This window comes from Schistocerca gregaria, chromosome 9 (assembly GCF_023897955.1).
Source record: "Schistocerca gregaria isolate iqSchGreg1 chromosome 9, iqSchGreg1.2, whole genome shotgun sequence".
Classification (NCBI taxonomy): Eukaryota; Metazoa; Arthropoda; class Insecta; order Orthoptera; family Acrididae; genus Schistocerca; species Schistocerca gregaria.
Window position 1 is genome coordinate 234390371 of NC_064928.1, and position 24826 is coordinate 234415196.

The 24826-nt window shown below is 40.1% G+C and overlaps 2 protein-coding genes across 2 annotated transcripts in view; both read right to left on the bottom strand.

Annotated features, from left to right (window-relative positions):
- LOC126291798 (luciferin sulfotransferase-like) overlaps positions 1 to 24826 on the bottom strand; it is a 242722-nt gene that overhangs the window by 137763 nt on the left and 80133 nt on the right. The gene's annotated exons all lie outside the window — the stretch shown is intronic.
- Positions 20268 to 21290, bottom strand: LOC126291528 (speckle-type POZ protein-like). The gene has a single exon (XM_049985030.1). It carries the CDS (start codon positions 21288 to 21290, stop codon positions 20268 to 20270), a length of 1023 nt encoding a protein of 340 aa, XP_049840987.1.

Consider the following 24826-nt stretch of genomic DNA (forward strand, 5'->3'; position numbering starts at 1 on the left):
ACCGTGAAGAGAATATGTACTCTCATAATACTCATTATTTCCAAAATATAATGGCTAGCTGCAAACTTCGAGCTGAGAAATTCTGTCTACGCAGACGACGACAAGGAACAGTACGTACTCGGGTCAACACAAGAACAGCGTAAATAGTGTTAAAAGTGTTGCTTCTGTGAAGATAATTAAGGAATTGTGACAGAGATGAAACTTCTATGTTTCTTTGTTCGATTACTTATCCATGCACTTAAACATTGCATCATGAATTTGTCTTAATTTGCCTTTTAAGCAAAGTGTACAAATGACATTAACTAAACAGTTTATTTGAGTAAAAGTTAAATAACACTCGGCATCTTTATTTGTGATAAGTATCCACTTTATTAACACATGCTCTTGGCCACAAAAGAAACTTAAACTCAAATGGTTTGCTTACTCTACGGAAAATGCATCTTCCGCTTACCTTTCAATGTAACATTCACTTCAGTATTAACTTCTTAGGTTCAGTTGTACAACGAGCGCTCTTCGATTTTCTGCGTATTACGTGTTGCGTTAGTTACTCGATACGTGTATTTCGTGTCATTTGCATCTGGATTGTACTTACGGTAGTTTTGCTTTTGGTCAGATGAGATGTCTTAACTACACTCCTGGAAATGGAAAAAAGAACACATTGACACCGGTGTGTCAGATCCATCATACTTGCTCCGGACACTGCGAGAGGACTGTACAAGCAATGATCACACGCACGGCACAGCGGACACACCAGGAACCGCGGTGTTGGCCGTCGAATGGCGCTAGCTGCGCAGCATTTGTGCACCGCCGCCGTCAGTGTCAGCCAGTTTGCCGTGGCATACGGAGCTCCATCGCAGTCTTTAACACTGGTAGCATGCCGCGACAGCGTGGACGAGAACCGTATGTGCAGTTGACGGACTTTGAGCGAGGGCGTATAGTGGGCATGCGGGAGGCCGGATGGACGTACCGCCGAATTGCTCAACACGTGGGGCGTGAGGTCTCCACAGTACATCGATGTTGTCGCCAGTGGTCGGCGGAAGGTGCACGTGGCCGTCGACCTGGGACCGGACCGCAGCGACGCACGGATGCACGCCAAGACCGTAGGATCCTACGCAGTGCCGTAGAGGACCGCACCGCCACTTCCCAGCAAATTAGGGACACTGTTGCTCCTGGGGTATCGGCGAGGACCATTCGCAACCGTCTCCATGAAGCTGGGCTACGGTCCCGCACACCGTTAGGCCGTCTTCCGCTCACGCCCCAACATCGTGTAGCCCGCCTCCAGTGGTGTCGCGACAAGCGTGAATGGAGGGACGAATGGAGACGTGTCGTCTTCAGCGATGAGAGTCGCTTCTGCCTTAGTGCAAATGATGGTCGTATGCGTGTTTGGCGCCGTGCAGGTGGGCGCCATAATCAGAACTGCATACGACCAAGGCACACAGGGCCAACACCCGGCATCATGGTGTGGGGAGCGATCTCCTACACTGGCCGTACACCTCTGGTGATCTTCTAGGGGACACTGAATAGTGCACGGTACATCCAAACCGTCATCGAACCCATCGTTCTACCATTCCTAGACCGGCAAGGGAACTTGTTGTTCCAACAGGACAATGCACGTCCGCATGTATGCCGTGCCACCCAACGTGCTCTAGAAGGTGTAAGTCAACTACCCTGGTCAGCAAGATCTCCGGATCTGTCCCCCATTGAGCATGTTTGGGGGCTGGATGAAGCGTCGTCTCACGCGTTCTGCACGTCCAGCACGAACGCTGGTCCAACTGAGGCGCCAGGTGGAAATGGCATGGCAAGCCGTTCCACAGGACTACATCCAGCATCTCTACGATCGTCTCCATAGGAGAATAGCAGCCTGCATTGCTACGAAAGGTGGATATACACTGTACTAGTGCCGACATTGTGCATGCTCTGTTGCCTGTGTCTATGTGCCTGTGGTTCTGTCAGTGTGGTCATGTGATGTATCTGACCTCAGGAATGTGTCAATAAAGTTTCCCCTTCCTGGGACAATGAATTCACAGTGTTCTTATTTCAATTTCCAGGAGTGTATATTCATGACTGTCCAAACTGTGCACTTCCTGGTTAAATTAGAGGTTGAATATTAGTCACGCTAACATGATCGTCTCGTGTTTACGGATTGTTGTAAAGTTAATGTACATGTAACGCTGATTCGTATCTGCTTGCGTATTTTATTTTTCAGGTGTTTTGCAGATTGACTATTGTAGATTATACGGTAGGATCATAAATTCAATAAATGGCCAGATTTATGTCTTATGTGCTCAGCCAACTACTACACACATCAAAAAAAAATTTGCATCACCTCAGTTCCTAAAGTGTCGGAACCTGTACAGAAAACTGGAATAGAGATCAACATACACATCATTTCCGCCCTTTTTATTACTCATGAAAACCACACATTGCATGTTGTACCACCATACAGTGAAACCTGCAGAGGTGGTGCTCCAGATTGCTGTACACACCAGTACCTCTGTTACTCAATAGCACGTCCTCTTGCATTGATGCATGCCTGTATTCGTCGTGGCCTACTATCCACAAGTTCATCGAGGCACTGTTGGTCCAAATTGTCCCACTCCAGAAAAACTATTTGGCGTAGATTCTTCAGAGTCGTTGGTGCGTCACGTCGTCCATAAACAGCCCTTTCCAGTGTATCCTAGGCATGTTCGATAGGGTTCATGTCTGTAGAACATGCTGGTCACTCATGTCGAGCGATGGAAGTCATTCACAAGATGTGCACGATGGGGGCTCAAATTGTCGTCCATAAAAACGAATCCCTCTCCACTATGTTGCCGATATGGTTGCACCATCGATCGGAGGGTTGAATTCACGTATCGTACAGCCGTTACGACGCCTTCCATGACCACCAGCGACGTACGTCGGCCGCACATAATGCCACTCCAAAACATCAGAGAAGCTCCACCTTGCTGCACTCGCTCGTTCAGCCTGGCCGGGTTGTCTCCAAACAGGTCTCCGACGATTGTCTGGTTGAAGGCATATGCAACACTCATCGGTGAAGTGAACGTGATGCCAATGCTGAGCGGTGCATTCGGCGTGTTGTTGGGCCCATCTGTACCGAGCTGCTCGGTTTCGTGGTTGCAAAGATGGACCTCTCCATGAACGTCGGGAGTGAAGTTGCGCATCATGCAGCCTACTGCGCACAGTTTGAGTCGTAACACGACGTCATTAGGCTGCATGAAAACCATTATTCAACATGGTGACGTTGCTGTGAGGGTTCCTCCGAGCCATAATCCGTAGGTAGCGGTCATCCATTGCAGTAGTAGCCCTTGGGTGGCTGTGCATGTCATCGACAGTTCCTGTCTCTCTGTACCTCCTCCAAGCCCGAACAACATCGCTTTGTTTCACTCCAAGACGTGTGCACACTTCCATTGTTGAGAGACCCTCCTGACATAAAGCAACAATGCAGACGCGATTGAACTGCGGTATTGATCGTCTAGGAGTGGTTGAACTACAGACAACAGGGTCCACGTTCCTCCATGCTGGTGGAATGACTGGGACTGATCGTCTGTCGGACCCCCAGCGTCTAATAGGCGCTGCTCATGCATGGTTGTTTACATCTTTGGGCAGGTCTAGTCACATCTCTGCAACAGTCAAATGGACTGTGTTTGTGATACAATATCTACGTCTATCTTCAGGAGTTCTGGGAACTGGGGTGATGCAAAACGTTTTTTGATGTGTGTAGGTTGTCGGTCTAGCATGGATCATCTCTTTCGTAGTGCTTTGGTTCAATCTGTAAAGCTCCTCTTCCATTGTTTCATTTCACAGTGGTAGCCATGTTAAGAATTTGTTTCAATTAGGGATTAGCTGAGCGGTCTAAAGCGCTGCAGTCCTAGACTGTGGCTGGTCCCGGCGGAGGTTCGAGTCCTCCCTCGGGCATGGGTGTGTGTGTTTGTCCTTAGGATCATTTAGGTTAAGTAGTGTGTAAGCTTAGGGACTGATGACCTTAGCAGTAAAGTCCCATAAGATTTCACACACATTTTTTTATTTCAATTACGAAATCACTCTGGCATCCTGAGTTTTATAAGGAATAAATTTGTGGTAGCAGCAGCTTATTCCTGTTAATAAACGGTAGATTGTTTTCATATTTTGGTAACATCTGTACAAGAATAAACCATTTGTATTGTGGTTGATGAGAGGGTTAATATCTAGATGCGTTCAATGTTCTAAGGTGTGACTAGTTCTCTTGTTTGTTAGTGGTCTACGCCTGTACTGAAGTGATTATATAAAATAAAATTATTATCATGTCATCTCGCTCGCTTTTGTTCTACAGACTGCAGGAAATATAAATGATAAACCATTCCCCTAACTTACATGTGCCAACTAGCGGTCCATGTTGTGTCTATGACAGGTGAGTTTTGTGTTCGAGTCTTTATTTTTGTATGCAAATTACTGACAAATCGTTCTGGATTTACGTTTGGTGTAGGGATACTACAAAGTTATAATTTGGACTAATGGTTAAAAATTATTGAAATAATAAGGATAACAATAATAATAGCAACAGAATAATTCTGAATGTGAAAACGAGAAGAGGATTTTTTGAATCAGACCACCATCTTCTGCAGACCAGATTACAACCCAATAGAAAAAAGACAAAACTAAACAAAGTGCTGAGACCAGACCCCGCATACATAAAACTCAACAAGGAAAACATCTTACAGGAAATTAGTCAGACAAACGCCACAAACTGGTGAGAACTTGTGGACGTCCTGAAATCCACGATGAAATTGGGTCAAAGCTCGAGAAGGAGAAAACACAGGTAGTGGAATATAATATGTGACCAAGCAATAGAAGAAAGGACAAATGCCTGGAAAAATTTCAATACTCAACATCAGAAAAATGGCAACAATTTCTAGTATTCCGAAAACAAACATCGAAAACTATTTGGAGGGAAAAAAATTATGACAAACGACGACTAGATGAGATAGAACAAGACTTTAAGAAGAACAACACCAGGAATTTTTATAAGACGTTTAAAGAACATATTGCAGGATACCAGCCACCCAATCTTTGCTTCAAGAGACCGGATGGTTCACTAGAAACTAACATGAAGAATATCTGCCAAATCCTTGCAGACAATGTCAACAAACTTCTCAACTGTGAAAAACCTACAGAGGATAATCACTACCAGACGTCTACACCAAATCCCGACGCTAAACCACTAACCATCAACGAAATAGTAAAAATTATCAAGACACTGAAAAACAATAGAGCTCCAGGAGAAGATGGAATTATTGCAGAACTATGGAAACTAAATGATGAAAGGTTAACAGGAAAAATACACAAAATCGTATTAAATATTTGGGAAACAGAACAGATCCCTTCTGAATGGAAATGCGCACTCATTCATCCACTCCACAAAAAATGGGACAAAACTGAACCAAATAATTACAGGGGTATCTCACTCCTGCCGATCACATATAAAATCCTATCAAAAGATCTCATGAATACGTTAGAAGAACAAGCTGACCCACAAATAGGAGAATACCAGGATGGTTTTCGCAAGGGACGATCATGCATAGATCGGATCTGGAATCTGAAAATGATTCTCCAGATGAGAAACACCCGAAACACAGTGGTCACTTTTGTAGATTTTAAAAAGGTCTACGACTCAATAGACAGAGTAGCGCTCTGTAACACACTGGAAGAATACAGCATTGGCAGAAAGACAAGAGCAATCATTCAGTAAACATTAACTGACTTAGTCTCTAAGGTTAAATTTATGAGGGATATCTCTGAACCACTAGAAATCCAAACTGGAGTGCGACAGGGTGACAGAATTTCACCATTACTCTTTAATATCACTACTGAATAAATTACCAGGACATGGGAAAAAGAAATCAAAGGAATTCAAATTGGCATTAGAAAAGATAATAGATTCAATGTGAAGTGTTTAGCTTTTACAGATGACCTTGCAATCCTCACAAATAATAGAAAAGAAGCTACTGACGCCGTAGAGAAGTTACACTGGCCTGCAAATTTCATATGAGAAAACCCAGTACATAGAAAGAGTGCCACAAGACAAATTGTCTATTGTGACAACCCATGGGAAAATCGTAGAAGTACCACATTTTAAGTACCTGGGAGAAATCATCCAGCCATCAGGGATCAACCTAAAGGCCAATGAGGAAAGAATAAGAAACCTGCAGAAAGCATATAAACTCAGATGAAACTATTATAGCAAAAAGTCCATATCCATTAACGCAACACTGTCGTACATCCGGAAGCACTGTATGCAACTGAAACAACAAAAATAGGTGGGCAAACTGAAATCAAAGAAATAGAAAAACAAGAAAGGAAAATTCTCAGGAAAGTTTTTGGCCAGATACAAGACCAAGGAATGTGATTAATGTTCTTTTCAGCATATATGCCTAAAATAAAAATTAAAGTTCAAGACATAAATAAAGAAAAGAAACTGAATAGTCCCATTACATACAAACAGCCAACTATTATTTTTTTATTTACCTTTTCAAATTACGATAGTGAAGTATTATTTTCTTCTACAAGTTTAATATCATAATTTTATTTTGAAGTAGTAAGTACACAAAAAATCTTGAAATCAATAGATAGATGTGTGGAATGTATTTCTTTGTATTGTAATGCTTTTGACTTGGTGCCAGCGTCAGATCCAGGGCACAGCCATGCATGGGGAGGGATCACAGTATCACAATTTGTTGCCTCCACTCCCCCCCCCCTCATTCACCCCGTCGACCTCTAAATATAACTTGAGGTCAGCCCCCGTTTTAACTCTTGTTTTGAACGGCCAAGAACTGAATTGCAATCACTGTACATCATGGTAATTTCTAACCTAACTGTTAGCTTTCCGCTTTAATCTTTTAGCCGTTAAACCTATTGTTCTTTGCTGCTAGCATTGGACTTGTAAATAATCTACTTCTCTCGTCCCACCCCGAACTATACAACACACTAACTACGTTTTATCCCTAGATAAGGAGGGTATTTTTTTTTTTACAGCCGTCACTACTCTGTCATATTCCGTCGTAACGAATGATGTCTGCTCCAGACTCCTCCGAATGCCCGCCGGCTTCCGCGCCTTGTGCCCCATCCCCCATGCATATGGCGAGCGGGGCACTGCCTATGCCGACGCCCAGGGCAGCCTCCGTCCCTACTTGCAACATTGCAGCGGAATCGATTCGCGACGACTGTATGCTTAAACTCGCGCATGCAAACGTGCACAGCCGTTTCTGGCCCATTTTTACTGAGTTCAGGTGCACGTCTCACGAACTCAGTTTTCACGTCATACTACTACTGCTGGGGACATGGCTACTGCTGAGTATCCTTCCCACCTGTGTAAGCCTGTATGGCTATATCCTTCTGAGACATGTCAGGCATAGCAGAAGAGATGGTGGTGTGGTGGTATACATAAGTGCCAACTTACTCCCCATTGGCGTGCTCACGTCCAAAACGAGGACAAACAACGCAAATATATGTTAATTGAAATTAAGTCTCTCAACAGATTCTTACCTGTGCAATATAAAATCCACCCAACGCCAGACAGCTCTCTAGCTTGGACTCCACACTCCCAGGTCTTGAATCTTTGTATGAACACATAATTGTAGCTGTAGATGCGAACATAAATTTTACATGTAACACTTCATCAGTTTCAAAAATTCAGCTGTATACTTTCCTGCTCAAAGTTTACACTGCTTCCACTAGAGCCGATTCACTATACTGCAGACACCCATATTCTATCGATATTTTCGCAACCAAGTCTCCAAACAGTGTAATTTGCACTGATCAAATTTCTGGATGTGGCTTATATTATCATGAAGTAATATTCAAGAATTATTCGTTATAATGTCCAAAGAACAAATCGCAAGTGACCACTTTTGCGGATTTTAAGCGGCTGAATATGTATGAGCTTACAGCTGACGGCTGCAGTGCCTCTCGGCAGGGAATGACAGAGAGTAACTTTGACATAAATTATGAAGTATCTAATTTCATTGAGAGACTCAATAATTTGTACGAGAAACGCACCCCAATAAAAACTGTAAGAGACAGAACAAAACCATGGTTTACCTATCATCTCAAATACATTATCAGTATCAGAGACCAAGCACACAGGAAATACAAGCGGCACCCGAATTCTGAGAATCATCCTCGCCTACAAGCGACTACACAAGTGTATTAGTCAGTGAGAAATACAAAACTCAGGTCCGTCTACTGGTTAAATGAGGACTTCCATAGGCCCTCTGTCTTATGTACAAGTGTAGAAGGTTTAGGAATAGGCAAACGTCGGTGTGAAAATGAACCTCTAGCTCTTTGGACTTGGAAACCGATCAGACGAGTATTTAAATTTAACGAACGGCACCTGGAAACTGAACAAGCTCTGCAAAAGGGAAGCAAGCGGTACTGATAATTTTGATTGGTAATAATAATTTTAATGTTGGTCTGACTACCAGACGAAGCAGGCAGAATTTGTCCAATATACGATTGTGCCTATTACTGGCTCGTGTTACAAGTACAACCAGTGTAATACACTGACTGGCGTGTTAGAACATATTTATGGTCAAGTTTTCTTCTAAAATTGCGACCTTAGTAGTATTAGCAGCTGAATACTTACATTGTCCGAAGACTGGGACTTATGAATATTCTAGTGTTTGTAGTGTAATTTAAATTTGGACTAATTACTTGATGCAGTTGTGAATAACTGTCTATTGCGTTCACTTGACTTTTAATTCGATCAGCTTCTTCGTTTTTGGATCAATAATTGTTTTAAGAGCAGTTTAATAATCTTGAGTTACTGCTGCTTTGAATAATTATCATATTCACCATAACAGTTTGTTCTCATGAGATGTGTGACGATGAAGGCGAATTTTCTGTGGAATACAGAATTGTAATTTGCTGAGCTGGGATTTAATTTAAAGAAATGTGTTTCATGGAGTATATCTGAAGCCCAATCGGTCGTTTCCACCGTTTCTTAGAGTACAGCTCCCAATGCTTGTGCACTCAGCGATTGTATCGGCAGTCATCTGCAGCTAAGCAGACGTCGACAGTTGCAGTCAACCTGCACCCAACTTGAAAAATAAAACCGGCCAGAAATAAAAGCTTTTTTTATTTAAATGCACGCCTTGACTTTTTCATGTTACTAACCGGACGTAATGATATTATTCTGAGGATTGATTTTATCGATAATTACCGAATAGTGAGCTATTATATCGCGTAAAAGTCTACGTCCTTGTTAAATCGTAAGATGATCGCCGAGACACAGGAAGTTGATGTAACAACATTATTTGCGAAATTAATGGACGAAAACCAATAGTTAATGGACAGTGACACAACACTACTTGATGAAACTATTAACAGTAAACTAGAGGAAAATAATAGAAAATTAGGATTAATGGGAGAAAATATTAAAAATAACATGTAGGAAACCAGTAATAGCAACCACTGAGATATTAATGATAAGATTGAAGAAACCATTAATAGCAAACTGGAAAAATATTCATCATAAAGTTGAGGATATTAACAATATGACTGAGGGAACTGTTAATAGCAAACTAGAATATATCAATCGTAAGGTTGAGGATATTAACAATGACATTAATAGCAAGCTGGGAGATATAAATAGTAAGGTTACGGATACTATTAACAGTGAGCTGGATGAAAATAACCGAATATTGGAGGAAAAAATTACTAAGAAAATATAAGAAACTTTGAAGACTGAATTTATGTCAAGTTCACAATATAGGACAATAAAATATTTAGTAAGTGAAGTTAATGTTTTAGCAGAAAATATACGATCATAGTTACATATAGCTGCTCATCATAAGTTTAAAGAATATTTCAAAGATGTGACTCAAAACTATAATCGGTACAACCGAAATTTCAAACAGGAATGAGAGACTAGAATCATTAGACCAAGACAGGTTGTTAAGACTGGAATCTACCTTAACTAGTTTGGAAGAAATATTGCGTGTGTTCGTTGAGCAGAAATTACAGGACACAGCTCAATCAACCACTAGTAAGACAGCTTCTGTGGATAATCTCATAAATCATCAGGAACTTCAAAATGTATGGGACATGTTACGAGAAGATAAAAGAGCACTAGTGAGTAGACGGACTACTAGAAATATGGTAGCATCTAACAAATTTTTGGATGATTTGCGCACTGGGAGTGATTTAAATTTGTCAAAACAGTTTCCCAAATTTAAGCCAGATGGGGAGGTGCATCCAGTATACTTTGAAGAGTATTTTCACCATCATTACCAACCAGGTGGGATGATCTAAGGGGAAATGACTTAGATTATTCAGCAGGAGAAGCAGCAGAGTGGGATAATGCCCATTCAGAAGAATCTTTTAAAGATTTTCAGGGAAGTTTTAAGCGAAAGTCTCCCAGCAAATGGGAAAATTTGCACTTGGAAAATGAGACCAAAACATCACAATAGTTCTTTGGGTATGCATACAAGGTACATCTAATAGTACCTCATGAAAGCTAAATATTTAAATGATCCATTAGAAGAAGCGAATTTAGTCAAGTTATTAGTGAGTCAGGAGGAGATATGGTATACAGACTAGACAAATGTCAACGATTTGCTAATTTTCATAGAAGGATTAAATATGTTGAATACAGAAAGAAAGGATAGTTTCCAGGAAAGTGAGCGGGTTAACAGAATTAAAAATAATAATTTTCTTTTCTAGTCCATTTGTAAGGAAAAGATGAACTAATATTAATATGAGAATGCAGGCTTTCTCAGCGGATCTTGATGATGAATATGTCAAGCAAAAAACTTGCTGAAATGTTGCCAGAGAACAACGCATTGACTTGGCTGTGAACCCAAGAAGATTTTATCATCAAACAATAGATACAAGACAGCAAGCAATGAGGGTAACAATACACATTCACAAGTTTTTGTACTTCATAATCATTCTAAAATAATTAAAATTCTAAAAATGTAGACATAACTAGTTCTAGGAAAGACTTACTTCAAAATAAGTATCCCATTATAATTATGGAAAATGGAGATCGTCATGAATTTGGGGCCAAAGCCCAGGACGTAACCAATCAGTATCGACCTATAAACAGATATGCTTGTTGCAGGTAGTCATAAAATGCCATGATAGAGAATTTTTTTAGAAGAGGATGAGGAGACAGGATTAAACCAAAACCTATAGCAGTGGAGAAATTGTAAACAAGCAATTAGAACTTTATATTGACTGAGGTAGCGAGATTTTCTTGATCTCAGAAGAGTTGGTTTCTATTTACAAAAAGGAGGAATTATTTCCTATTTTACCAGTTACAGTTGTTTATACGTTAGGAGTTACTGGTGCCAAAGGTAAATTAATTAGGTAGGGAATCGGGACAATTATAAATATAGGACCATTCTCTTTCAGATTCACGTTACTTGTAGTGTCTAATATTAATATTCTAATACTATTAAACATGCACTGACTGCTTATGTACAAAACGATTTCGGATTTTCGTACACTATTGTTAAAGTGTAACTTAGATAATTATCAAGTTGCAGTATCTCTTAAATAAAATCCTTCAGTAACAAAAACATATTACTAAATAAGTTAGATTTAGAGGGTAGTGGCAAAACGTTAGACGAAGCCAGTACAAAACCTTTACAGCAACTGTCTCTTGGTAACATATACCGAAAGGTATATGACTCTGATCTGTTAACAATACATGTGCAGCTGTAATAAAACAAAATCCACTTATTTAGGATGGTGTGTGCCAAGGGGGAAATCGAATTCACAGCCAGGAAAACTAGATATTATTGGCGTATGACAACATATTATAAGTATGTAAGGATATGAGTCTCAGCAAATTGGTGTAACATAAATCCAAATATAAATTTTTCCAAGAATACAGATTGGTCAAGAGCACAAGTTAATATTATCTCACAGATTCTAACGACTAATGTCGGTAATGACACGTTGATTGAATGTATAAAATGGTGAAAAGCGAGGAAAATGTAATTCCTTCTTTAATCAGTTGCAGTAGACTTTTTTTTAATGAAGGGAACTGAATGCGGCTTCTCTAAGTAAAAGAAATAAGAAGCAAAATTTGGCATAATGTATGCACACGATCCTCGGTAAGTAATGCGAAAGCGGATACAAGTTTTTAAGCTTTCAGCAAATAATTAGGCCTGGGTATCGCTGCATAAAATGTTGCAAGTATGTGGATTTGCTTTAATAAACGGAAGTAATTAGAATATAAAGAAATGTGAGACATAAGCAAAGAGTAACATAGGTGTCATCTGGGTGCAGTGAAGTACTGACTGAAGGAATCTCTTCGAAGCAGAAAATAAGCTGATAGATGCTGTGCAATTGGTTTATAACATAAGGTAATGTGTATTCACACTCAGAGACAAATGGGAGACCAATAGACAGATCCATGAGAGAGGCTGATCTGTGCTATGTATCAGGTACATTTATGAAAGGGTGACCTGCACCATATATTTGTAGGGAATTTATATTGGGCAGTTTCATATGATTAAAATAAGGTTGCACGAAACCTGCCCAAAGATGGGGATGAGCAATTCTCTCATGAAATGATTTAAAGAGTCACAGTGACAAGTGATCATTTCAAGGAAGAGCTTTCCTAACTCGTTAAAATAGAGGTTCCTCCTAATTACAGTGTGTAGCGATCTTTTACATCCCCATGTGTATTAAGATGGAGTATTTGAAATTTTCATGTTTACTTGTAAGACAGGATGTACAGTCAACATACGACTCAAACAGGCAAATGTAATAAAAACATCTATAAGTGAACCAGTATGTAAATGAGATAAATGTTAAGTTAAAGCAAATAGGTCTCTTTATTGAGGTAATAGACTACAGAAAGAAACAATATCCACGTACAGAGAGAGGTCTTACATATTTTAAAAGAATAAGTGGATACACATAGTAAAAAGAGCTATAACATAGTACAGTTTGACACAAGACACAGATATTGTTAAACATGACTGGAGTAATACTTATGGATGAGATCTATAAATGATGTACCTGGTGAGGAACTGAAAATATTGGTGCATATGAATAAAAAATAATGCATGACATCTTCAGCTTGAATATAGAGATACGAAGTATAAACAATGTGTTTGATCAAATACACCTGTCCACTATCGTTCTTGCCAGCTTAAGATGATGGTCAAATCAGATATTTGTTAAGTAGTGTATAAGAAAGGGCAGAAACCCTATGATCCAGCCTACGTTTGTGCATAGGATACGTTCGCCATAACAAGGGCTGTGGCGAGCAGTTGTATGATGTACAGTGTTCATTTGCTGTACGAGGATATATGTATGCTTTGGCACTCTGAGTTTGCTATGTCATTGACAGCTCACAGTAAGACGGCCACTGGCAATAATGGGGACCCAAAACAAATGAGTCCCTTTTATGTTAAAGAAATAACTTGAAATATGGCCTAAGAGTCAGACATTATGTATCAGAATGTATTAATGTTTGGTTAAACTATTTTGAGTTACGTTCATTGGGATCTGTAATCATGAGAGTTGAAATCTTTATATACAGAGAAGAGCAAATTAGAGTTTAGAGTTTATTTAGTAGCTCAAAGTAGTCATCGTGATCTAACATTTCAGCATCAACCAGCAAGAATCAAAGTCCAGAAAAAAGGAAGTTCTTAGATGGCGGTGGAATTAACTAGCTGAACAATTTCTAAAGTCAACTGTTCGTCAAAAAAAATTATAACAGGTAAGTGACAGGTCAGACACAGCGTTTACATTACTTTTCAAGGTTGCTGATCCTATTAAATAAACAATCTTTATACAAATAAAATTATAATGGTAATCTTTCACACAAGCAACAAATTCCAGCAACAAGTCATTTATAACTTAATAAATAATAATACAGAAGATTAGGAGTATACAAGTTCAGTTACTAAAGATGGTCTCCTACAATGCAGACCAAACTGCGAGAAGTTTCAGAGCCAATTCAAAGAACACATAGATACGAAATTGCGTGTGTAACTTGTAAAATTTGCACCAAACTAAAAAGTAGGTTCATGAATCTGCTTGGGGAGAAACAAATATACACTCCTGGAAATGGAAAAAAGAACACATTGACACCGGTGTGTCAGACTCACCATACTTGGTCCGGACACTGCGAGAGGGCTGTACAAGCAATGATCACACGCACGGCACAGCGGACACACCAGGAACTGCGGTGTTGGCCGTCGAATGCCACTAGCATTTGTGCACCGCCGTCGTCAGTGTCAGCCAGTTTGCCGTGGCATACGGAGCTCCATCGCAGTCTTTAACACTGGTAGCATGCCGCGACAGCGTGGACGTGAACCGTATGTGCAGTTGACGGACTTTCAGTGAGGGCGTATAGTGGGCATGCGGGAGGCCGGATGGACGTACCGCCGAATTGCTCAACACGTGGGGCGTGAGGTCTCCACAGTACATCGATGTTGTCGCCAGTGGTCGGCGGAAGGTGCACGTGGCCGTCGATCTGGGACCGAACCGCAGCGACGCACGGATGCACGCCAAGACCGTAGGATCCTACGCAGTGCCGTAGAGGACCGCACCGCCACTTCCCAGCAAATTAGGGACACTGTTGCTCCTGGGGTATCGGCGAGGACCATTCGCAACCGTCTCCATGAAGCTGGGCTACGGTCCCGCACACCGTTAGGCCGTCTTCCGCTCACGCCCCAACATCGTGCAGCCCGCCTCCAGTGGTGTGTGTCGCGACAAGCGTGAATGGAGGGACGAATGGAGACGTGTTGTCTTCAGCGATGAGAGTCGCTTCTGCCTTGGTGCCAATGATGGTCGTATGCATGTTTGGCGCCGTGCAGCTGAGCGCCAGAATCAGAACTGCAAACGACCGAGGCACACAGGGCCAACACCCGCCATCATGGTGTGGGGAGCGATGTCCTACACTGGCCCTACACCTCTGGTGATCGTCGAGGGGACACTGAATAGTGCACGGTACATCCAAACCGTCATCGAACCCATCGTTCTACCATTCCTAGACCGGCAAGGGAACTTGCTGTTCCAACAGGACAATGCACGTCCGAATGTATCCCGTGCCACCCAACGTGCTCTACAAGGTGTAAGTCAACTACCCTGGCCAGCAAGATCTCCGGATCTGTCCCCCATTGAGCATGTTTGGGACTGGATGAAGCGTCGTCTCACGCGTTCTGCACGTCCAGCACGAACGCTGGTCCAACCGAGGCGCCAGGTGGAAATGGCATGGCAAGCCGTTCCACAGAACTACATCCAGCATCTCTACGATCGTCTCCATGGGAGAATAGCAGCCTGCATTGCTGCGAAAAGTGGATATACACTGTACTAATGCCGACATTGTGCATGCTCTGTTGCCTGTGTCTATGTGCCTGTGGTTCTGTCAGTGTGATCATGTGATGTATCTGACCCCAGGAATGTGTCAATAAAGTTTCCCCTTCCTGGGACAATGAATTCACGGTGTTCTTATTTCACTTACCAGGAGTGTACATAGACAAAAGAATATCACCGCACCAATTTCTCAGTGACTAGAGTGAGTTAACCACTACAGACTATCTACAGAATTTTATTTATATAGCTCCTACCTGAAACATTAACAAATCACTACTCATATTGACTATAAAAACGTTCAAAGATTAACTTAACATAGCAGTGCTATCAGATTTGTCATTAGTTAATACAATAGTGGTAGTTAAATTAATGTAATATTTCAACAACCTGTCACAATATTGATATAGTATAAAATATCATAATATTCATGTATGTAAAACTGTACTTCATCACTTTTATGTTATACAGTACACAGAAATTACAATAATTTATATTACCAGTAACTTGTCTTAATGTCTACTAGCATAATATTTATCTATATATGGCTGTCTCTAATAATTGTTATTATTTTGCTTTTGTATTTCACAATAATTATTAGAGTACCTATTTAAATAATATTTCATTGAAATTTTTTATTACAGGTTTTATAATTAATGCTTATTCATTGTATAACCAATTTACTGAAACATTTATGCCTTTCCACCTCTGTGTTATAAAGTATGAAAACCAATTGTAGCTTCTCTGACACACACTTTCTTTGGCACAGTTTTGTATTTGCGAATCCCCATCCTTTTATGTAACTATGTGAGCGTCTCTATGTGTGGGATGAGGAAATAAAACTTTCTTAAAAACAGTAAATAGTGATATATAGTGCCACAGGATTTTCCATGCCACATAAAACTAACTCAGATATTATCTTAGAAAGTTGGTTAATGAGTTGTAATTAATTTTTAGGTTGAAATCCAGTGAAGTAATCCTTTGCCTTACAATTTTTTTTGCTGTAAGGTACTACCAGCCCAAGGAACTTCCACTGCAACAAAGAAAACTCAGTATCACGTGTACAACATAAGCCAAATATAATTTTGAATTGAATGGCCATTTGATGATGAACCAGTCAGGTGGAAATCAGTAACAGTGCTGTTTTTGTTAGAATTGACCATGTTCTTCCTCAACCAAGGGCTTTGCAAGAAATAATATGTTTAACCCATAGTAATACCCGGAATGATTGTTCTATACTTATATATTTAAAGGAAATATTTAAATCATCGCAGGAAACAGTCTACACTGGGTCTCTAACGTTGGATGAGATCCAAATTAATCGTCTTTTTGAAGGATGGCAACATTCAAGGAGCAGCATGTGATAGCCACAAGACTGCTACTCCTGCATATTTCCTTATCAGACAAGTATTGTTGTCTTCTTTGAAAGAAACAGTTCATGTTCTTTCCAGTAAAAACCCTTAGACTTGGAAAATTTTTCTTTGTATATAAGGTTAATATTGTGTAGTCTTCAAAATATCGGTTTCAGGATTCCTTTGGATAATCTGTGACAAAATGACAAACAGAAAGTGCATGGCATTTACTAGTTCATTTTCAAAACACACTATAGTTAACCTGTGCCTGTCTATCTTAACTCATCCACTGTTGTTTATAACTGATTTTGCCCACATTATTTAAGTGTATGTAATAAATGAATTAATGGAATGCTCTCAGATTTTGTCTAAATGGCACAAATTTGATGAAAACAGCAGACTCTGAACTGTTAGTGGTATCACTCGAAAAACATGTTTGTTCACAAGACTGAACGTAATGCTCTGCTTCAGCGCTCATATGGATTTTCTCCGAAGTCTCAGTGTCAGCCGTATGTGGAAAACATGGTGTAATCCTAACCTTACAACTATTTGGCAAATATGTTACTGAAGTTCTGCAGGGTACCAGAGCGTCATATTACATCATCACCCACCTTCAAAATTTATAAAATTTGTTCTTACAAAGTGGAAGACAGTATATGTCAAAACACTTCATAAAAGTTTTTGATTGCATACTCATTTACAGAGTACCTTATTCTTAAGACTTTAAAAAGCCAAAATATTAATTTTTTCTGCCTTTTGAATTTGCTTGTGACTAACAGTCATTCAGTAAACTGTATCTCTTACAGTACCTTTGTGCATAAAAATTGTTTATTACTGTTATTTTCCTTACTAGTTGATCGTCTCTCTTTCATTTAACTCTCTCTCTGTTTGTGTGTGTGTGTGTGTGTGTGTGTGTGTGTGTGTGTGTGTGTGTGTGTGTGAGAGAGAGAGAGAGAGAGAGAGAGAGAGAGAGAGAGAGAGAGAATATGAGAATGAGAATGCATTTGTAGCCTCTTAACAACTTTTTCTTTTAAGATACCTAGTGTTGTTTACAATGTATTGTTCCTTTGTTAAAGGAACTTACGGAACGCAATATAATTTTGCTAGAAATGAATACATAATTTGCAAATTGGGTATTTTTTACATTTTTTACATAAAACTAGACTTGTTATCTCTAAATAATATATGTATAGTTCAGGGTCTTTTTTATTTTTAGTGTCTTAAGAAATGTCACTTACAGTCATCTCAGGGTGCAACCCAAATCTCTAATATACTGCCTGCAAATTGATCCTGAAGTAAATAACTGTCTTCTCATTTATGGATATATAACAAGACAGTTCTTAAGAGGAATATAACTAGATGCTAAATAAACAAACAAATATTCATAAGAAGAACATAATAATTTGTTAAATGTTTCCTTGATGATTAAGTGTGTGGTTTTGTCCAAGCATTTCATACATCACTAGACTCATGAAAGATCAGGTCAAAAGATTACTTGACTTTGCTCTGACATACAAACTCTATGACTTGATTCAGATGCCAAGCTACTGCACTAATGAGACTGATTTGGGTGAAACAATTGAAATGGATACTCTGGAAACGACGTCTATTAGTTACTAATCAATGGCAGGTTTTCATACCTGTGAGACATGGATTTAAGGTGAACGCCAAGAAATGGATGCAAAACTTGTGACCACTTGTGGTGAGTTCAAGTACTTTGTAAATTGACCATTGCTGAAAGATATAAACTGTAAGTGTGATGACGACATAGCAGAAAATACAAGTAAAGTCTGAGTGTATGTTCCATGTCAAATACTGAATCTAATTAAAAAATTTTATGTGGGTGGTCTCTTTCTACTGCAACCTGATATTGTGAGTAACTTAGTTCACAATTCTGTTACTGCACAAAAATTAGTGCCAACATCTGCTGAAAAGAAGCTTTCAGCACACAACTAACAAAAGTCAAATGACTGATGTTAATCAAACAAAAATTTTCTTTTAAAATAATTATTGGAAGTTCCTGTCGAAAATGTAGAACATGCTCTCAGCCAAGGTGTCATATGCTGTCTTAGGCAAACTGTGAGGTTTTTACTAAAATGTGACATTCAAATATATACAAGTGACAAAAATTGTGTAGTGATGATCACCTTGCCTGGAGGATGAAGGGTCCTGATCCAATCCTTAGCAGAGTTGATCCTCCTTAGCTCTATCTTCGAGGCTAGAGGGAGCTACATATTGCTTTATAGTTTACACTATGTGTGAAACTTTGTCACAGCTCGAAAGAAAAAAAAAACAGGTTTCACACCTCAGCCATCAATATTTTTTCTAGGTTGTTGTGGCAATACTATATTTTATCTCTAGTGTGATTGGTATCTGTAAACTTAGTCACTATTTTCATTCTATCTAGGACTTTCCAACAATGCACTGAAACAGAGATCCATTAGTCAAGGGAAAGTTTTTATACTGAATCTTCGGAAAGTTGTCAGACAAATGTTACATTAGCTTTCCGTTATGCACATGATTTTGTCAGGTTTTGTTCGATTCATATCATGTTACAGGGTACTATCAATCTAATCACTATTTATTATCATGACATTGGGTTCAGCAAATTTTTATAATTTCCTTTTGAAATAATATTCGTATAAATAACACTAGTGTGTGTGTATGCGTGAGTGTGTTTGTGTGTGTGTGTGTGTGTGTGTGTGTGTGTGTGTGTGTGTGTGTGTGTGTGTGTGTGTGTGTCTGTTTGCCACATCCAAAACAAATGCATGTTTCAGTTTTCCTAATCGCAATGTAAAATGACAATTTCATTGTAAGTTGTTCATTTTCATTTATTTATGTCCAAACAAAGATCAATGAGATACTACATTGTAGATTGTAAATATATGATTTAAAGATTACTGACAACATTCACAAAACTCAAAGAATGTTTTTGTTAATGTCTTGATGTCTATGAATATCTGTGATAAAATGTTTGCCACATCCTGTATTGTAAAGACGACACTCTGCTAGTATGGAGTTGTATGACTGTAGATGCAAAATTCAGGCAAATTGTCAAAAGTAATGTTTTGTAAATCAGAATATATAAGCAAATCTTAATAACGAGAATTCCAAAGAAATTAATTTTAAGAAAACCAGCAGTTCCCTTGCAACATACAGTCCAGGAGAATCCAGGTAAAAATGGAATATACAAATCATCAAGCTGTAACGAACTTTCAGGAAGACTGACGACATGAAAACAAGTACAAAATATGTTGTACTTCCTGTCCTCATATTTAATTTTAAATACTGAAATATAACCCTTATTTCGGTGTAATTGCAATCAGAGATGATACACTGAACATATTCAGTACTTGAGAAGTGTAGCAGAAGCTAAGAGTAAGAATGAATATGCCTCAGACTTCAATTACGTGGCCTTCATATTATTTATTATTTATTTATTTTATTGTAATATGTCCGAATAAAAAATTGGAACTCATCCAGTTGCAGTGTGTGAAAAATTCATTTTTAATCCCAACTTATGATACAACTGTATACCTGTGTTTCCAGCAATGGAAAGTTTAAATAAGTGGTGAAAATAATTAGTTACCTCTCATCGACTCATTCCATCATCTCGCTGATACGCTGTATAACTTCCGGATGTGCAGCTACAGTCTCAGCCCACCCAACGGTGCGCATCACATGGCAGAGGTTGCGCTTGATGAAGAGGATAGCACGATCCCACAGCAGGTCACAGGAGAAAACAGAGGCATAGAGTGCAGTTGCGGCAGCGTTGTCCACATTCAAACAGCTGGCGATATGGGCCTCGCACTGGCGCTTCAGCTGCCGCAGCTGGTATGTATCCGCAGCTGTCAACAGATCCCATGACATGCTGTTGAGAGCCGGAGCTACACCCGTGTACATAAACAACAGAACCTGCTTCAGTACTTCCAGCTTCACATCCGTCACCTCCACACAACCATCCTTTGCTTCCTTCGTGTGAGGCTGCAGCATGGCAGCGAAGTATGGGCTCCGTACTGACAGTAGGGCTCTGTGTACTTTCAGAACATTACCTTCTGCATGCAGCTCAAAGTCTGTGTGGACTGCTTTGTGCAACATCTCATTCAGGTCTCTCACTATACTAGCGTTTGGTTCTGCTGCATTTGCCACTGCCAGCTCGTCCTGAATAATATACTGTATGCATACTTCACACTTTAGTACTATCTCATTTTCACTGTAGTTCTGTCCAGCAGTGTCTGTTTTCCTAATTACCCGTGTTTCTGATTTCTCCCCTTCCTTCAAGTTATACCATTTGCATGGAAATGCTTCACGTATTGCACCATTTGGGAGAATCTCGTCGGCTTTCAGCTTTGCTCTCAGTACCTTATTAGTTTCACTCTTCTTTAGCAAAAAACATAAATGAAGTTCGTTGGATGTTTTCGTAAGGACCATGCACCATTTGCTGGAATTCTGATGCGTTAAGACAGCCGACTCAATACTTGTTCCTACGCACAGTCTCTTCAATCCCTTCACAGTCCAACTGTTAACACACAAATAGTCCTCTAAGCTTGTATCACTCGAGTACTCGATGACAGTTGGTGTATGTGCTGCAATTTTCTCAATACTGCTTGCTGCAACAAACATGTATCGTCAAACTATGTTGAACAATATAACATATTCACTGCCACACACACACAAATTACAATGAATCTTGAAGCAATTATTTTCTAATTAATGAATTCATGCCGAATAATTCACCTAACGCAAGTACATATAAGTCCAGTAGATAAAAGATTAGTCACCCATGGCGGACAACCACTACAAGGCACTCACGTGACCATCAACTGCCGTGTTAAGCCATGCAAGTGATGTGTTGTACATGAAGAAGTTAGCTGTATGGACACACTTGTCAGTGTAGTAAGATGGGTCGACATGGAGACATCTTTGTCAGAATGGATGAAAGGTATTATCACAAGTGGACAAGCTCATGACCTTACCATGAATGAAATTGCCCAATGACTGATGTATAGATGTGACCTGTCCAGTGCATCTGCTGGGAATACTGTACCAGTCACAGCCTTGTAACATGTCATAGAAATAGTACTTGTGAAAATTACTCAAATGACAGACACTAGGGACAGATCCCATGTCTTGTAAAAAGCAATTAATTTCAAAGTCTGTGAAATTTCTTCTATCAGTGAATGCAGGTGCATCTCTACCAGCTTCGGTGTGAACATTGTCAAACATTGTAGTCGATATTTTGAGTCAGTTACCTCACAGACGACCATAGATCCCACAGGCACATAAAGCTGCACATCCTCAGTGGACCAACTAACACCAAAACTACGCAGCATCTGGTTGAAGACGTTCAATGCGTCCCAGTTTTGCTTCTTTTCAAATTATACAATGCTTAGAGTGCGCCAGCATCCGAATAGGGCATTTAACGATCACTGGTTACACGGTGCAGTTCAGGTCATATATGGTTCTGAAGTGTTTTGAGGGCGTTTTTCTTACCATGTTTTGGCTTCACCATTCAGATTAAGTTCAAGATGAAATAGAATGTTTATTTCAAGACTCTCAATGATCACGTGTTGTACTTCCTTGTACACAGTAATTCAAAGAAGTGGGAAATTTTGAAAATGAAATAATTTCATGGAAGCAATTTTTTAAAATATTCATTGGTGTCATTTAAAAGTGAATGAATTCTCGTTTAAGACTGCTTACAATACAGTTAATTTTTTTAAGGTGACATCTTGCACATGAGATATTTTTCTATGTAAACATTCCTGCAGTCTCTTCGTTACATTGTTACAACTGGAACTTCAGCAGCTGCTTCTCAGCACTCGGGTTTCGTTTCTTCCGTTGTCACAGGTCGACTAAGGAACATTTTGCTTTGAAGGTGACCTCACAAAAAAAAAAAGAAATCACAAGCTGACACATTCGAGGATCTGGTAGACCACTGAATGCCACCATTTCTCGAAATTACACGTTCCAAAAACAATTCGCGTGCAGCAGCCATCGACATTCGTTCCATGTGTGACATTTCTCCATCTTGCTGAAACCAGGCCGTCAGAAAAATGTGGAAATCTCTGAAATTGTTGCACAACATAGGTTTCATGCACGGCGACGTAAAAATTCGATGTGAATGTAATCATGTGGCCATTCTAGACCTCAAAAAAATGGTCTGTCGCATCGTATGGAGACAAAGCGCATCACATAGTAATTTTCTTCCAGTGCATTGGAAGCTGGTGTAGCTCTGTAGGACCGTCTTGTGGCCAATATCTAAAATATCTCATTTCTTTGAATCACCCCGTACATCTCCATGGTAGTCCTGCATGACAGCAGCCATCTCTGCAGAGCTGCAAGTTTGCTTTTCTGGTTCCACCAACACTCAATCAGTCTATCGCTTTTCGACTGGCCCGCTAAATCACCTGACCTTACCTCTAGAAAAAACAAGTCTGCGACTCTTTGTGGCAGTAGGTGTAAACGTAGCACTCAACATCTTCGCAATTTTATAGCTGAACGGATTTACTTATGGATGAGTGGCTTCAGGTGGAATTGGCATTCGTGAAGAAACTTGTAGAGTCTCTTCCTCACTGAATTAAGGTCATCACGCACACGGCGCTTTTCTCGGGACCCATTCTTGCTAGAGCGCTGCCGACAATGGATGATTAGCACTGCCATCTACTGAGCGCTCTCTCAAACGTCACGGCACCATCGAGTGAACGTCTTAACGTGAAGAACATATGTGTCTTTTTGTGTAGGGTGAGTGCTTTTTGTTACTCCAGTATTGAAGCTCCTAGGAAGCATACGTTTTAGAAGTGAGACCAGATAAATATACATTCATTTACATGAGATTATTCTAGTTTGCAAGGTGCATTTTTATAATTCTAAGGCCTAAAAGCTACTGTTGTAGTTCAGAAACTAATGAAAGATGATAATGGGGCACACTTACGCAAATCTGTTCGGGCGCGTTTGCACACTATTTTGCACCGCCATCTAACTGTTACCTGAGGGCACAGGACTTGCTAAAAAAATCTATTTGAATGTAATGAATCTCATGCAGAAATAACTAGTTCTATGAGAGAAAAGACTGATGAGGGCAAGAAATTTCTTCATGCGAGAACAAGGGAAAACTTGGATAGCCCTACTCTAAAGGTCATCATTAGTGTTCTGCCCAAATGCAGGTTTTCACGTGTTTTACTCTCCATTCTCTCCTGCCTCCTGACATTCTCTCCTATCCCATGTAATTTCCACTTCCCTTTACGTCGTCTACCATTCTTGTACGTTCTCCTTCCTCTCAGTCCACACTAGTCCTTTCAGAGTGTCTGTTGGCAAGCACTCCTGTCTCAACGAATGTCCCACCCCGTTCTTTTTCTTTTTTCTTGTCCGCCCCCTTAGCTGAGTGGTCACCACATCTGACTACCCCACCAAGAGAGGTGGCACAGTGGTTAGAACACTGGACTCGCATTTGGGAGACGATGGTTCAAACCCACGTCCGGCCATCCTGATTTAGGTTTTCAGTGATTTCCCTATAGCACTTCAGGAAAATTCCGGCATGTTTCCCTTGAATGGGCATGGCCGATTTCCTTCCACATCCTTACCTCATCCTATGGGACTGATGAACTCACTGCTTGGTCCCTACCCCCAGATCAACCAACTTATCTGACTGGTATGCAGCAGACCTGGATTTGATTCTCAGCTGAGTCAGAGATTTTCTCCGCTCAGGGACTGGACGTTATGTTGTACTCATCATTTCATCATCATCAACATGCAAATCGCCAATGTGTTGTTAACTGAAAAGATTTGCAACTCAGCTGACGGACCCCCCCCCCCCCCCCTCCCAGATGGCAACTCTGGACCATTGAAGGAGGAAGCCAGATGGCTTTAAGGTTGGCCCAAGAATGGCGCTGCCATAGCTCAATCAGGTATCAACTACGTTTTTTAAAATAGGAACCCCCATTTTTATTACATATTCGTGTAGTACATAAAGAAATATGAATGTTTTAGTTGGACCACTTCTTTCGCTTTGTGATAGATGGCGCTGTAGTAGTCACAAACATATGGCTCACAATTTTAGACTAACAGTTGGTAACAGGTACGTTTTCTAAATTAAAGTACAGAACGTAGGTACATTTGAACATTTTATTTCGGTTGTTCCAATGTGATACATGTACCTT